Consider the following 16,836-nt stretch of genomic DNA (forward strand, 5'->3'; position numbering starts at 1 on the left):
GGGGAGATGGTTGGAGGACAGGAAGTTAGCCATTAAGTTAGACAGGAATCTCCATGGACCTTGATGTTTGCGGATGACATTGTGATCTGTAGTGAGAGCAGACAACAGGTAGAGGAACATCTAGAGAGGTGGAGGTATGCTCTGGAAAGCAGAGGAATGAAAGTGAGTCGCAGCAAGACAGAATATATGTGTGTGAATGAGAGGAACTCGGGTGGAACGGTGAGGCTACAGGGAGTGGAGATCAAGAAGCTGGAGGATTTCAGGTACTTGGGGTCAACAGTCCAGAGCAACGAAGAGTGCGGAAAAGAGGTGAAGAGACGGTCCAAGCAGGTTGGAATGGGTGGAGAAAAGTGTCAGGGGTACAAAGGGATAGAAGACTTTCAGCCAGAATAAAAGGAAAGGTGTACAAGACAGTGGTGAGACCAGCGATGATGTTTGGACTAGAAACTGTTCCAATGACCAAAAGACAGCAGGCAGAACTAGAGGTTGCAGAGATGAAGATGTTGAGGTTCTCTTTGGGAGCGACCAGGATGGAGAGGATCAGGAATGAGTCTATCAGAGGGACGGCACATGTTAGATGTTTTGGAGAGAAGGTCAGAGAAGCCAGACTGAGATGGTTGGGTCATGGACAGAGGAGGGACAGAGAATATATTGGTAGACGGATGCTGGAATTGGAGCTGCCAGGCAAGAGGTCTGGAGGAAGACCAAAGAGAAGATTTATGGACGTCGTGAGAGAAGATATGAAGGTAGTTGGTGTGAGAGAGGAGGATCCAGAGAATAGGGTTAGATGGAGAAAGTTGACTCGCTGTGGCGACACCTGAAGGGAAAAGACCAAAGGAGAAGAAGAAGAAGAAGAAGAGGAAGTGAAGAAGAAGGGTTAGAGGGAGGTGGACGATTGAATGCGGTGACCGATGAAGGTAGCAGACCAAAGGGTAGAAGAAGAGGAAGCATACCGTTTCTAAAATACCGCATCTCTTCCGCAGTAACGGCGGCGGTCGCAGCGGAACCTTCTGTGCCTGCAACATCCTGCTGGAGATGATCCAGTACCAGAACATGGTGGACATCTTCTACGCTGTTAAGACCCTACGCAACTGCAAACCCAACATGGTGGAGTCCCTGGTGAGAGGCCTTCAAGAGACCAATCGATGCATTCTGTCCTTTTTTTTTTTTTTACAACGCTTTCAAAGATACGCTCCTGTCTGTCCTCAGGATCAGTACCGATTCTGCTACGACCTCGTCCTGGAGTACTTGGACTGCTTTGAGGGAAGATAGCAACTAAGTGCGTCGGAAGAATCCCACAAGCTGGAGATTTGATCCAAGGCCACCCGTCGGCGTGAAGTTCGGACCGGCGGGACTGAGGACTCCCGAGGAATTTAAACCGGGCGGGGCGGGCGGGCGGGCGGGCGGGCGGGGGGGGGGGGTAGGGGGAAACACTACGGTTCTGAATTTTAACCTTTAATGTACAGCTGTGAGTTCCTTCTCGTCGGTGTCGTTTCTCTTTTTTGATATTTTTTGTGCTTTTCTTGGTCTCCTCTGCCTCTGTACTAAAACTCTCTCGCGCCGAAAGGGTTCGCGTCGCGGGAAAAACAAAACAAAAACAACGTCACGAGCTACGAAACGGACCTATCCTATCCCGAAGAGTCGACTCGGCTGCGCCGGACGAAGATCCCCGAGTTACGGCGGCGTCTTTACGTCGAAGAATTTCCTTTGTTTTCTCCGTAAGAGCTACATACGACAGCAGCCCGCTGTGGTTGTGGCATGACTTACCTACCATACCATAAACTGCCTTATTCGCTGACGGTAGGACGGACTCCGACGTACCTTCGGTACCTTCCCGACGGACGAGCCCACTCCGAAACAATACCGATGCAGAAACGGTTGTACGTGCTGTGTTTCCCTTTGTCTTTTTTTTTTTTTTTTTCTTTCTCGCCATGATATTTGTGTCGGACTACCACGCGTGCTATAGGTGGACGTTCTCCGGCGCCACCGCGGGAGATTCCTGTCTCATTACTGTCACAGTGCCAACCCGCTGACTGACTTGAAATCCTCTTTACTTTGGTCCTACTGCTTCACCTTGATGTATGCCTACAAGCGTACGGTATGTACCGCATCAGCTAATGTTCTCTCTCCAAAGTGATTGATTGTATCTTAAAACCCCGGTGGGAGAGAGAGAGAGAGAAAGCGAAAGAGAGAAAGAAAACGTGGGGAAAAGTGTGCTGGCGGCACCATCATGGCGGCGGGTGAGAAATGACGCTCCGGTGCGACGTTACAAATTTCACTCTGTAATCTCCCCACACCCTTTGTCAGCTTCCTCGTTGGGTGTTTTTTTATTTTTTCTTTAAAGCAGCGTCACCGCGAGAGCATTTCTCACCGCTCTCCGGGAAGCACTTTGACGGATTTGACATTATGAAATAATTTTTTTTTTTTTCCCCCCGCGGGGATAGTCGCTAAGGGAAGGTACGCTCGACGCCAAACTGTCCAATTTGGGATTTTAAACTAAACGCTTCGGAGAAAGACTCGTATGCCGTCTTCCACTTGGCGGACCGACGGGAGGCAGCGGGAGCTGTTTACCCCTCAGCGGTAGTTTACGATGTTTTACGCACAAAATGGTACGATCCGGCTTTCCGACACGACCCCTCGCACGGAAAACGTCGCAATTTTCCAACCGCTCCTCCACACGCCGTCATTACCCTCGAAAGGCGAGATCCGGCGGGATCGATTTCAGGTAGCGCGATGGGAAAAGGCGCCGCAACCGCATCGCGAAACTACATTTAGGCATCGGACGGCAGCTTTGTCGGGATATCGGACTCTTCCGAACTTCCGGAGGACCGAAGAGGAGGTGCCTCTCGCGGAGTTCGGTAAGAGTCCGCTCAGCACAAGGAAGTGATGGACGGTCCACTAACGCGCGTCCTTGTCGGAAGTCCGTCGGCCTCCCTCGGGTGGAGCCGAAGGTCCCGCGGAAAACAAGGGCGTCTCCGTTCCGAGTCGGCGGTCCAAGTCGGCGTTGGCGAAAAGTTGCTGATGCGCAGGAGCGGGAACAGGAAGTGCCTGGACACTTTTTCCTCGCGGGTGGAAGGAACGTGTATATATCAATGTATATTATGTTGTGTGAATAATATGCTACGTGTTTGCCCAGAGTACAGTAAGTAGCCACTCCATCACCCGCAAAGCTGAATGTGCTGTAAACCAACATTTTTGTGAGTTTTCTTTTTTCTTTTTTTTGAACTTCCAGACCACCCGAGCGCGAACGTCTCTCTCTCTCTTTCTCCGGTCCGACGAAAGCATGTGCGACTCGCCCCGTCGTCCATTTCAAAAGATATCCTCCCCGTTCCTTTAAGCGCGCGTGTGTGTGTGTGTGTGTGTGCGCATTGTACTTTTTTTGCCATTCCAAAGCTTTTTATTACGACCGCTCTCCGTCGAGGGCTCTGTTGATTTCTCTCGTTCCTGTGTGAACCAATGGTACATGACTACTGTGTTTCTGACCATTGTATTTGTGTGGGGCAAAAGTGTGTATTTAACGGGTGAAGAAAGATGTATTTTGGGGATGGAGGGAGGGAAGACGATCCAAAATAAAAGGACGAAGGGGGGAAAGAGACACCGCGTCGTTTTCATGACCTCACATCCGAACACCCGGGTGTTTTTTTTTTTTTTTTTTAGTCGCGAAAAAGCAGCCGGACGTGAACTTCCCCTTCTTTCGGCGCCTCCATAAATTCCGTCCGCCTCCGACGGCGGCAGCCATTTGATCTCGCCCCTTCTTATTTTCACATCTCTCACCTTTCGTTCCCGCTCTCCTCTTCATTATCCCCTCAATCACCCGCCGCCTTCGACTCCCACTTCCATTACTTTCATTTTTTCCCTTCTCCATCTCCATCTGGCCGCCTGGAATAAGGTGACTCCGGTCCACGGCGTTTAAATAACTCCCGCGAACGGATCTGTGTGTAACGGACTCTCCTGGACGCGGTTGTTTTTGGAGACGTGGACCTCATTAGCCGTCGAGACAAACCGTCGGATGGGGTGACGGTTCCGTCGGCGAGAAAAGCGAGCACTTCAGCGGCGGAAAAAAAAAAAAAAAAAAAAAAAGCGGGAATGCATAATAGATTTAACGCGACCCAGATAAGGAGCTTTTTTTTTTGAATTTAATATCTGCACCCCCGAAAGAAAAGCTATTAGAAGGTGGGATCCCGGGCAGGCTCCATCATTTTTGACCGCCGGTTTAAATTAGCAGGTAATTGGAATCTTATCATTTAATTCCGACGGTGTAATGACTTGTCCTGCGCCGGGCCGAGATCCAGACGGGTTTTTTTTTTTTTTTTTTGTCTTTTAAATTCCTCCCCGCAGAACGAACGGACGGACGGACGGACGGACGGAACCCCACTTGGCTTGTTTGCGAGCGGCGGAGGAGACCGGACCCTCAAAGCGTGACGGTTAGCGAAAATGTTAAACGCCTCCCCGCCTCCGTCTCATTAATAGACGAAGATAAAATCCGATATCCGGCGTCTCGGAGGCCTCGGCGCGCGCGACCTTGCCTGAGATTCGGTCAATATGAGGTAAAAGAGGCGTTTTAAGAGACGGTTTGTGTATTTTCCCCAAAGATGGGCTTCTGAAGTGGCGGCCATTTTTTTTTTTTTTTTTTTTTTTTTTTTTTTTCCCGTAAAGAACCCCCACAAGGTGAAATCTGAATGCGTGTTATCTCGCCTCGCGATCCTGGCAGCTCTCGACTTCCACGGGACGGCTTTTGTGCTCAGCGGAGCGAGGACGGAGAGGAGCCCGGCCAGATGGCAGCGTCCACCATGTTGTTTTTTTTTTTTTCCTTATCGCGCCGGTATGCTCGGGTCAGCGGACGTCACGGTTACGGTTTCGGGCTCGGATCGGTCGGCCGAACCGAAGAAAGAGGCGACGTAGATAAAGCCGCGTTCCCCCCGGCCGCCATTTTAACTTGAAAAGTTCTCTGACCCCCGGTTTCCGTTCGCGTCCGTTTTCAATTACGACGGCTGAGTTAAGCCGGTGGAGGGGAAACAACATGGCTGGCAGAAGAGGCCATTGCTAAATGGAGAAAGGGCAAAGTGGCAGCTGTGAAATCCGGAGACGGCGAAGTGTGAAGTTCGCAAAAGGACAATCAGGAAATGTCGAGCTTTGGCGGAAAGAGCATCCCGTCCCCGCGTTTGTGGAAAATACCATCTCGGACGCGGGGTGATGTTATTTAGCTTCAAGGATAATCTCTTGTTGTAAGAACATATATAGAGATGTCGAGCCTTGAGCGTTCGGGGCGGAAGCTTGTAAACGATCGGGCGTCGGCGGGAGCCGGCTTCTAGGCCGCGCCGATAAAGCATCTCGTCGCCGCCGTAAACTTGAGGGATGGGCTTATCAAAAAGGTCGGCCGTTTGAGGGGCCGGCTGAGCATCTGGGTTTCTCCTTCGGCTTATTTAGAGCGGAAAAACCGGCGGTATGGCAACGACGGGCATAAATCTCAGTTAACCGCGATCCTTGACAAACCTCGGCGACGGCGCCGGTGTTTTTGATTTCCTTTCGGGCCGGCGGACGGGCACAGGAGAGGCGCCGCGGGCGGTAAAGTGTAACCCTCCTATTTATTGCTTCTGAAGTAACGCGCCTCTTAGAAGTATCCGCAGCTGCTCAAAGGACATTTTGTTTCTGGATTTGAACCGATATGTGGTCCGGTGTCCTCTGCCTGCTCGTGTAAACATTGCTTTTATCCTGCGCAGCAAAGCTAACCGACTTGCGTCTTAGTACAAAGCGAGCATTAGCAACATGCGCGCTTGCACAAAGTGAGCAATACTTAGTCAGGCGGACAAAGCTAATACCAACCTGCGTACTTGTACGAAAATAGAATTACCGACCTTTGTGCTCGCACAAAGCTAGCATTACCAACCCGTGTGCTCGTACATTGCTAGCATTACCAACCCGTGCGCTTGTACATTGCTAGCATTACCATACCGTGTGCTCTTACATTGCTAGTTTTACCGACCCGTGTGCTCACGCAACGCTAACATGACCGACTTGTGCACTCATGAGAAGCTTATTTCAACAACGCTATAATTACTGACTAGCGTGCTCATACAAAGCTAGCATCACCAATCTACGGGCTTGTAGAAAGCTAACATTACCAGCCTGTGTGCTCATACAAAGCTAACATTACTGGCCCGTGTGCTCGTACAAAGCTACCTTTACCATCCCAAGGCCGTGTAGAAAGCTAGCGTTACCAACCTGTGCGTTTATACAAATCTAATACCAAGGTACCAATAAAAGCCTGTTCGCGCATACATTGCTAGCATTTCCAACTTGCGTGCTCACACAAAGCTAATGTTACTGACTTGTGCGCTCGTGCAAACCTTATATCAACCTGCGTGCTTGTACAAAGCTAGAATTACCGGCTTGTGTCTTTGTACAAAACTAGCATTACCAAACTATGGGCTTTTTCAAGGCTAACATTACCGAACGGTGTACGCGAACAAAGCGAGCGTTACTGACCCGTACGCTTGTACAAAGCTAACATGACTCACTCGCTTGCTCTTACGAAGCTTAAATTACCAATCTGCGTGCTCAAAGGAAGGTAGTACTGTGTGCTCTTACAAAGCTAACATTACCAAGTTGTGTGTTTATACAAAGCTAATACCGACCGCGGTACTGGCACAAAACAGCATGAACAACATGCTTGCTCATGCAAATCCAAAAATACTGACCTGCGCGCTAATATTACCGACATATGTGCCAAAATTGCATTGTTTTGGTTGGACATTAGCATAGCGTGTCCAAATCTGATTAAAATACATCCAAAGACAGGCGATTGTTTTTGAAACGAGTCCAAGGCTTTCATCGCACTTACAGATGACGAAGCTAGGACACCCTGCCTCCATCCTGCACTCTTACTCCAGTGATGTCTTTGCAGCGCTGCCCTTCGTGTTCCTTCGCCCCAATTTCCTCCCCCCCCTCGCCGCTTCCCTCTCCTTTCCATTTTCTACCCCAGCTGTTGGTGAAATAGATGTACCCCGCAAGGGGACAGGTGTGTAACAGATAACATTAACCTGTGACTTTGGGCTATTTTTTATCTCTTTATCACCAACACGAGGCAAAAACAAGTGCGCTGCGATTGTAAACTCCGGGCCTGCACCCTATATTTCCTGCGCCATGGCTGAACAACGCCGCCGGAGACAAGTCTTCTCCAAAATGCTAAAAATCCAGCCCCCGGATAGCGGAATCACACGGACGTAGCCGCAATTATGTTTCGCATTATTAAGATGTGGCATAAACGTGGATTTTATTTTATCACAATAAATGCCCGGGACGTCGTCTTCAGGGATTCATAATAGATTAAAATGACACACCGACGTCGAATGTTCTGGTTACATAACAGCGCTAAAAGCCATGTCGCTACGCTAAAAGATATCTCTCAACCTGCTCATCCGATCGATGGACGGCCGATGTCAGTTTAGAGATGGAAAAGTGAGCGATCTAAAGGCGTGATGTAGAGGCTGGTGCACACTCTGGCCGCTTCCTGTCGCCCACTGAGCAGACGTTTCCCAAGTTGGAAGTACATGGTCTCCGCTTACGTACCGCTTTCACAACTTGCGGGTCAACTTGAAAGCATTCAACCCTATCCCCTTTTGTTTGGGTCAGTGAGTCGAGCTACGACGGTTCTACTTTGCAGTTGCTTCCATGGGAGCAACTTGGGGATTCAATGTCTTGAGGACACTTCGAAAGGCAAATGGGAGGAACCCGGGATCAAACTTCCAACCTTGCGTTAGCCACTCCCTCTTCATCGACAGGGAGAAAATAGAAGGGCAGAAGTCGGCTTGATGTCCTCAATGATCTAATCCATCGTCAGGAACCCATGGAAGCTGCATTGATTCTTCCCCTTTGTTGTTTGAGACAACGGTTCGTTTGAAGGTGAATGGTTTCCATTAATATACCGTAATTTCTGGACTATTGAGCGCACCTGAATATAAGGCACACCGGCTTAAAGTATGTGAACATTTACGGAGCGCACTTGTCCTCTCATGTACTCTGTCCTGCTGCAAATAACCTTCATTCCTCTCCTTGTCCACAGCATACCTCCACCTCTCTAGATTATTCCTCCACCTGTTCTCTGCTCTCACTAGAGATCACCATGTCATCTGCAAACATTATGGTTCATGGAGATTCCTGTCTAACCTCATCTGTCAGCCTGTCCATCACCACTGCAAACAAGAAGGGACTCAGAGCTGATCCCTGATGGAGTCCCACCTCTTCCTTGAACTTCTCTGTTACCCCTACAGCACACCGCACCACTGTCTCAAAGCGAGCATACATGTCCTGCACCAGTCTAACATACTTTTCTGCAACTCCAGATTTCCACTGCTCTCACTCGGGCACACTCGATCACAATGTCATCATCACAGAGATTCCTGTCTAACCTCTTCTGTCCACGTTGGAACGTGAGATATTTAAGGAGAAACATCCACAAATATGTACAGGAAATGCTTTTTTTTTCAAACAGTGCCTGTAACAATTCTGATGAAAAAGATGAATAACACAAGGAAAAGTCCGTCCATCCATCCATTTTCTACCCCTCCTTTGTCCTACTGCAGCTAATCACTATCTTGATCTTCCTCCCCGGGCACTAAAACTGTGAAAGTCGTCTTCTTCGGTGTCAGAATTGAACAGCCTCAGAATTTTACGGTCCCATGTGACCAGGCTAAATGTTTGGCGGCGTGAAGCTAGTTAGCCCAAAAACAGAAACCCAAATAAGCCGCATTGTTGTTTAATCTGTAGTGTTCAAAGTAGCGGCTTATAGTCCAGAAATGACGGTACCTTATTGTTTCAAAGTAGTTAACACAGGGTCACTCCCCGATGTGAGTGCATAGCTAAGGTGCTAACCAGGCCTTCTGGAGGCTTCGTTGGAGGATCAGGAGATGGAACTGCCACGGAAACCAGCTGCGCCTGTTGTGTTTTCTAGCATGTTCAGATGTTGATGTCCTTGAGCTGCACGGCAACGGCTTCCCAAGCAGAAAAGACCCTTAGGAGCAACTTCGGGGTCTGAACCAAGGATACCTCAACTTGAAGAGCCTTGGAATCAAACCGCCAACCTTCAAAATACTAACCTTCAAAATAAATACTCGATTACATTCCAGCAGAAGACGTCCGACTGAAGACGCTCCCGAAACGACGCATGTTCTCACACCTGAGACCAAACAAAACAGCGACGTTAGCGTTAGCGACGGAAAAAAATCTCGATAAATGACATCATCGGTTCACGTTTAAAGGGACGCGACGGTGACATCGCTCGTCCTCGCAACCCCACCTCCTGCGGGGAACCCATCGATGGACCTCCTGCGGTTCGGCTTCCTCCACGGCGGGGGAGGCGGAGGATGCGGTCATCTTCACGCGGAGCTCCAGCTCACCCGGGAGCGCCGCGAGAATCACGATTTTAGCTATTTCTCGTCCCAACGAGGTCGGAAGCGGCGGGAAGGAGGTCAGACAGGAACCGGGATGCACCAGGAGATGAAGGTTCCTCAAAAGAGCGTCCAGATGGAGAAGTAAAAGGCGTCTCCAGAGCTTTTTAAAATGAATAAATAGCTAAATTAGAGCTCTCCTTCTCTGGCGGTATCGTCAGAATCAGTTTCCTGTATGACTTTGTGCGATTTTCGATATTTGGAAATGAAAAAAAAGGCATTTGAACGCATCGCAGCTGCTAGTCAAGCAGATTTTTTTTTTTTTTAATCTTATTTATTTTATGTTTAAAACAGATCAGATCTTAATAAACATCAGTTAATGTGGTTTGGATGTCCCAGCAGGCGCCTCTGGAGGATCTTCTGGAGGATCTGGGGAGCGTTGACCCGCGTCAGCACCTCTGCGGGTTTGAGGGTCCTGCGGCATTTGCGGGAAAAAAAAAAAAAAAAAAAAAAAAAAAAAAAGACCGGAAGTGGAAACGCCAAAGAAGCTGCGTCGCACGTGAGGCGTCGGGTTTTGCGCAGGATTTCCACGCGTTTTTAAATTCTAAATTTTTCAAAGTTTTTATTTTTATTTTTTTAATTTTATTGTTTTTTTTTACGGATGTTCGCAAGCCGGAAATCCGCAGGTGCGTGTTTACGTCTGTGGATTCTCAGCTCACCGCACCGCCCCGCAACGTCCCGCACCTGGCCTGCTACGCAACACGATACCGGTGAGTTTTTAACATTTATTTTTAATATTTTTTTCACGCGGGGCAAAGGTTTAATGCTTTGACTTGCGTGTTTTTGTGCGATATTGTCGATTGCGTGTTTTTATTGATTGGTGTTTGTGTTGATGCCGCTGGCTGATCGTGCGCGTACACGCCATGCATGTTAATACACGTGCAAGATATCAATTGACTTCGTCCCAAAAGGGTTCGTATGTTGATTTTTTTTCTTTTTTTTTCGTATCTAAAATGAAACGTTCCCTTTTTAAATGAACAGAATTCGTCCCAAAAAACGCACTAAATTAAAATATTAATATCGAAAAAGGATATTAATAATGTGAGGGGCCTGAAAAAGAAATATCCATTTTTTTAGTAAACTTAACATTACAATAAACGTATGATGTAGATTAAATTTAAATTAACTTAACATTACAATGACTGTATGATGATGATGATTAAATTAACTTTTTTCTTTTTTTATTTAACCTTTATTTAACCAGGAAAGTCCCATTGAGATTAAAAACTTCTTTTTCTAAGGATTCCTGGCCAAGAGGCAGCAAAAGAATACAGTTCCATTAACTTCATATAACAATAAACTTATGATTAAATTCAAATTAACTTGAGGTTTAGAACTTTAGAATTCACGTTTACTTTTTTCCTCTGAATCACAGTAACTCGATAAAACTAGATAAAATGAATTTTGATTTTGCCTGTTTTCTAAAATGTTTTGAAAATGTTGAATTGAGTCAATATGCTGCTTGTGTGCATCAAATTTTGAATTTCTTGGTCGTGTATTTGTGTCATTGGGGTTTTTTTTTTGGATTTCAAGGACAAAGTTTGCTGGAATCGGGTTTCACGTCTTAAAAAAATGTTATATAAAGTGAATTTTATCTTTATATTTATATGTATATATATATGTGTGTGTGTGTGTGTGAATGCCATTGAATTGGGCCAAAATACGGCTTGTCTGCATCAAAATTTGATTTTCTTGTTCATCTATTCTTTTCTTGCTCTTGATGTTTATGATGATGAAATTATGATGAACTTATTGATGAACTTAAATTTAACTTTAAAATGTTAGTTTTCTGCACTTTTCTGTCTTTTTTATGATGCATTTCCCTCTGAATCACTGTCACTCTGACACTTTTCTTAAAGAATCGATCCAAGAAAATCTGCTTTTGCCTATTTTTTTAAATTGTTTTGTTGAATTGCGCAGAAATACGTCTAGTTTGCATGGAATTTAGATTTTCTTCCTTAAATTTTTCTTTTTTTTTTTTCCTTTTTCAATGATGAAATTAGCTGAAATCGCGCTTCACATCTTAAATAAAAACATATATATGAGGATTTGTATCTATATCTATGTATGGAATTATATTATGTATATGTGTGTGTGTGTGTGTGTGTGTGTGTGTGTGTGTGTGAGCGTTGGAGCAAACGGTCTTGATTACTTACTACTTATTTTTACTAATTTACTTTACTTATTGATACAAATTGATCGCTGATCAAATTGCCGCGGCGCCCTGATTTGAATTAGTGTGTGCACGTTTGGCGGTCGATGATGCAAAAACGTGGGTTGCTTGTGGATGGAGGGAGAAGACGGGTGTACCGTTGCACCGACAAATTCAATCCCACACACACACACACACACACACACACACACACACACACACACACACTTCGATGATTCACAAAACACCTTTTCATGAGGTTTTAATTGGAAAACCTTCACTCAGGATTCAATCAAAGTGCCCGTTTCAAGCACACGGTCGACTTCCTGGAACTCCTTCCTCCATCAGGTGCCTCCAGACCGGGTCCTCCTGGTTTTTTCTTCTCCAAGTTGTGGAGCGTTGATGAAATCCGCGGTTCTGCTGCAGATTCTAAGGCCGACCCGGCCGGGTCTGGCGGGGTCTCCTCGCTGGATGGAGGCGTTTCGGACGCTGTTGTGGAATCAGCAGTGGAGTGTTTGGGTTGGACCCTTGACCTGAAGTGTGTGTGTGTGTGTGTGTGTGTGTGTGTGTGTGTGTGTGTTGGACGATGATTGCAGAGCCCTGCAGGTCCTCCCCCCTCCAGCAACTGTCAGACTGATTTTTTTTTTTTTTTTTTTTTCGTTATTTACACTCTATATATTTCTTGGATTCCGATGCTTTTCCTTATTCATTATTTACAGTTTTATTTTATTTTATTTTTTAATCTTATTTTATTGATGCCACTTCTGTTTTTGCCAGCAAGGCGCTGTGAATTTCCCCCGCCGCGGGACCAATAAAGAAAGTTATCGTGTAATCTCGCTTCGACCGACTCTGTAGTGACGCGCGTTATTCATCCGGTCGTCTTTCCCGTCCCCTCAGATTATAACCAGCCTTTTAATTGCCGTCGTGTTTTCCCGTTGGTTTTCCCGTTGCCACGGGGATTTTCTATCATCTCCAGTTTTGCTCTCCGGAACGGTCCGCTGAATTATGATGGTTTTTTTGCGTTGAACAACGTCCGGGGATGCTGTGTATTCAAATTTGCTTTTGAACGCAGAAGAAACGCAATGTTTCAAAGTGATGTTTTTACTTTTTTTTTTTTTTCTTTCGGGGTTTGACGGCTCAAAGACGCCATCTTGTATATTGGAGGAAGTTTTTGGCATCGCTAGAACCTTTCCAGGGAGGAACCAGGGAACCTTCTTCGCTCCTTCGCCAAGGCTCTGCTGGGAACTCTTGTGATTGGTGGAACCCATAAATGTAGCATGTTAGCTAATACCTCTTGTTTTGCGCCGTTTTCAAAGAAAACAGTCCGAAAACAACAGTCAGATTCTCTCTCAGGACGAAATGGAATGAAGTAACGAGAAACATAGCGAGCTCTCTCGGCCTGCTAAGCTTCAGGTGGGTTTCCAAGGTTCGCAGAGGATTTTGGGCCACCGCAGAATCATGCTAACGGCTAACGGGGGTTCTTTACGCGGCGATGCTGCGCAGGGAGAAGATAAAAAACACTTGAACCCATGTGATCGTCCATTTTGCGTGATCGTAGCGGCAGCTTCCACCTCCTTGTTATCCTTTTCTTTGTTGTTTTTTTTTTTTTTGGAGTCTGGAGCTGAAGGTGCTGGTCCTTGCGTCGGGAATGCTACGCTAACAGCTGCCCCTGGAGATGGAGGACGGCGCCGCTTTCTGCTCGGAAATTGGAGCTTCTTGAAACTTCTCTCGGCTAATAAGGACGCGCCGCTTCACCGACCTCCCGCTCCTGGTTTTCCAACCCTTTCTTTTTTTTCAAGCGTGAACGCAGGTCGGCTTCCGACCCCGTCGGACACGAAGCTAACAGCTGTGGATTTTCCGTGTCAGGAGGCAGGACGCTCAGAAAACTCACAATTCTGCTCGTGTCGGTTTTAAATCCGGATGTTTTTCCACCCCCTCCGGTCGCATGATAACCGCATCTCGCTGTGAATCCTCCGCGGAACGTGGCGCTGAGATCGGATCGGAGATAGTGCAGGCAGGCGTCGCGGCTGCAGGGAACGGCCTGCGTAGCGTCCCGGCTCCGAAATCCGTCAATTCGCCCATCAAATTTCAGTTCGTCCGTGGTTAATGTTATCAGAAATGGGCAATTGGGGGAAAATTGACTGGAAACGCCTCCCCGACGCGGAGAACAAACGACGAGTCGACTTTTTATCTGAGAAAGAAGCCGCGGACACGGGTGGAAAGTTTTGTTTCGGAGGAAACTCAGGTTCTGTCCGTGGAGGATCTCCGTCGTCCACGTTTCGGTCAATCTTTGTCAAACCGGACTTGATTTCCTTCCCTCCGGGACGAGTCGCCTCTCGTCCGAGTTTCCAGAAGAACAGGGAACCAAAGAAGCCTCTCGGAGGAGAGGCTTCACGTCTCCAGGGGAAGGAAATCACTTCTGAAGAGAAGAAGATTTTGACAAGAATTAAGTGAGATTTTTATTTACATTACATTACATTGCATTTGCAGACGCTTTTATCCAAAGCGACTTACAATAGAGGACATAAGGACTGCAAATACACTTGCAAATACAAGATGCACAGGAAATATACAGAACAGTAAGCTTGGGTTAATTTGTTTTGTTTTTTTTGTTTTTTTTTAAGACAAAAACATACACAAACGTACACACACACACACACACACACTGCATAGCCTAACTTGCTGCCTAACCTGATCTGGGGCATCAGCGCAGTAAAAAGTCCTGAAAGAGAAACGTTTTTACCTGTTTCTTGAAGGTTGAGAGAGACGATGCTGGTCTTGTTGCTTCCGGAAGTTTGTTCCACCACTGAGGTAGTAGAACTGAGAACAGTTTTTCCTGAGATCGCTTAGAGCGAGCAGAAGGTACTGCTAGTAGGTTTGTATTAGAGGAACGCAGCTCTCTGCCGGGACCATAAGGTCTTATCATTTGGTCCAGATATGCTGGACCTGTTCCTGAGGTGGTTTTGAAGGCCAGGGTCAGGACCTTGTGCTTGATCCTGGCAGCTCCTGGATGAACAGAGGTGGAACATGAGCCCTTCTGGGTTGAGTGAAAACCAGCCGTGCCGCAGCATTCTGGACCATCTGCGGTGGTTTCATCGCACGAGCGGGTCGTCCAGAAAGGAGGGAATCGCAGTCGTCCAGGCGGGAGATGAACACGGCCTGAACCGATAGCTGTGCCGACTGTTGGGTCAGGTAGGGTCTGATTTTCTGAATAATCGCAACCCATTTGTCTGATGACACCTCGACTCTTCGGGATGTTCTGCAGAAACCCGGGGAGCAAAATCTTTTACTTGGAAGAAATCTTGAGGTTCGGCAGAGCTGGAAAATGTCCAGATGTCTGAATGAAGAGGATGAACGTGGACGGTCGTCTCTTTCTGAGCTTTGAATGAGAGAGAGAACGGTTCTAATAATAATATGCTACTGATAATAGTTGTAATACAACTAATACTGCTAATAATAATGATAATAATAATAATAATAATAATTAATAATGATTAATCAGTTAGGTGTTGCATGCAATGCTGTTCTTCCCATGATCTTTTGCTTTTCAAAATGATAACAATAATAATTTATAATGACATTGAATGAGAACACAACACTAAAGCACTGACAAAATTAACAATAACAACAACAGTAAGAATATAGTAAGAATTATTAGAATAGTCATACTAATAATAATAATGAAAATACTACTCGTAGTGATGACCTCCCTCAGGTGTTGCATGCAGTGCTGTTTTTCCCATGATCTCTGCTTTTCATAATGATAATAATAATAATTAAAACAGTAGCAACAACAATAACAAAAATTATAAGAATAAGAATTTTAAAAGAAGTAATACTACTAATGATGAATATATGACTGATAATTCTCAATGAGGTGTTTTATGCAAAGGTATTTTCACCATGATACTTTGTTATTCATGATAATAATGATGTTAATACTAATAAATTTACAATAGTAATACCAATAATAATGAAAATACTAATAATAATTCTCAGTAAGGTGTTATATGGTATGCTGTTCGTCCCATGATCTTCTGCTTTTCATAAAAATAATAATAATAATAAAAATCATGATAATTTATGAATGAGAACACAACACTGAAAGACTGACAAAATTGACAATAACAACAAGAGGATGAAGAATTACATCAAAATAGCACTGCTGATAATAATTAAAATAATCATAATGATAATTCTCCCGTGATTCTCTGATTTTCATAATAATGAAAAAAAAAAAACAATAATGAAAACATTGACAACAACAATAACAAAAATGATAAGAATAAGAATTTAAAAAGTATTAATACTAACTAATAATGAAAATATGACTGATAATTCTCAATTAGGTGTTGTATGCCAAGGTGTTATTCCCATGATACTTTGTTTATAATAATAATAATAATAATAATAATAATGTTACATTTTATTGAAAGAGCCTTATGCAACACTGAAGGACACCTGACAGACATATCCAAAAAAATACAGATTTAAAAGAAAGGATGAAAATAAAACTGACAGTGGTTTGAAAAAAAATACACACATACATCAATTTTCACACACATGTACACGTATGTATATGAATTGTCGAATTGTCGTTCATATCATATCAACTTTACATAGAAACACGTTTCCTAAAGCGTGGGGGTTAAATAAGGATAATTAACAGCGTCACGTCGCTTTGGATTAAAAGCTGCCGAAGTCCGAAGGTTGCTTTAAAGTCTCCGCCGATAAAACAACAAAAATACATAGTTTCCCCGTTCTCGCCCCGTTGTCCGAGGGCGGAAACAGAGAATTATGCAAATGAGATTAAGTTTATTGTGAGTTCAGCTTCTTTCCAAACATGGCAGAGGTGATAACGGCGAGCGGCGAGCCGGAGGGAGGATGAGCCACGGTAGCTTTGGCTTCGGCGGCAGCGGACCGGAGCTCCGCCGCGACCGAGACCGCAACTTCCAGAACGAGCTCCTCGCCGATTTCAAATCGAGATTCCTCCCCCTCCCCGGGGGGGGAGGCGGGGCTTCGATCTGCATCGGCGTTGGTTTTCGGGGAAAATCGCAATAAATATAAGTACCGCAATTTCTGGACTATTAGGCGCACCTCAATATAAGCCGCACCGGCTAGCCGATCGCTATCTCGGGCTTCCTCCTGCGCCCTAAAACCGTCAAAGTCGACTTCTTCGGTGTCGGAGTTTAAACGGACTCAGAATTTCCCGGTCATTTCATCGGTTCGATGTGACGA

At 45.6% G+C, this 16,836-nt stretch overlaps 1 protein-coding gene across 4 annotated transcripts in view; it reads left to right on the forward strand.

Annotated features, from left to right (window-relative positions):
* ptprub (protein tyrosine phosphatase receptor type Ub) overlaps positions 1-1,378 on the forward strand; it is a 253,953-nt gene extending 252,575 nt beyond the window's left edge. For all 4 annotated transcript variants that reach the window (XM_086155227.1, XM_086155228.1, XM_086155230.1 and 1 more), the window contains 2 exons: positions 984-1,119; positions 1,210-1,378. In XM_086155227.1, the coding sequence (XP_086011353.1) occupies positions 984-1,119; positions 1,210-1,272 (199 nt within the window). In that variant the 3' untranslated portion in view covers positions 1,273-1,378. The remainder of the gene's footprint in view (positions 1-983; positions 1,120-1,209) is intronic.
* Positions 1,379-16,836: the final 15,458 nt, after the last annotated feature.

This window comes from Fistularia commersonii, chromosome 11 (genome assembly GCF_037954325.1).
Source record: "Fistularia commersonii isolate RoL2024-O1a breed Wild chromosome 11, RoL_Fcom_v1.0, whole genome shotgun sequence".
Classification (NCBI taxonomy): domain Eukaryota; kingdom Metazoa; phylum Chordata; class Actinopteri; order Syngnathiformes; family Fistulariidae; genus Fistularia; species Fistularia commersonii.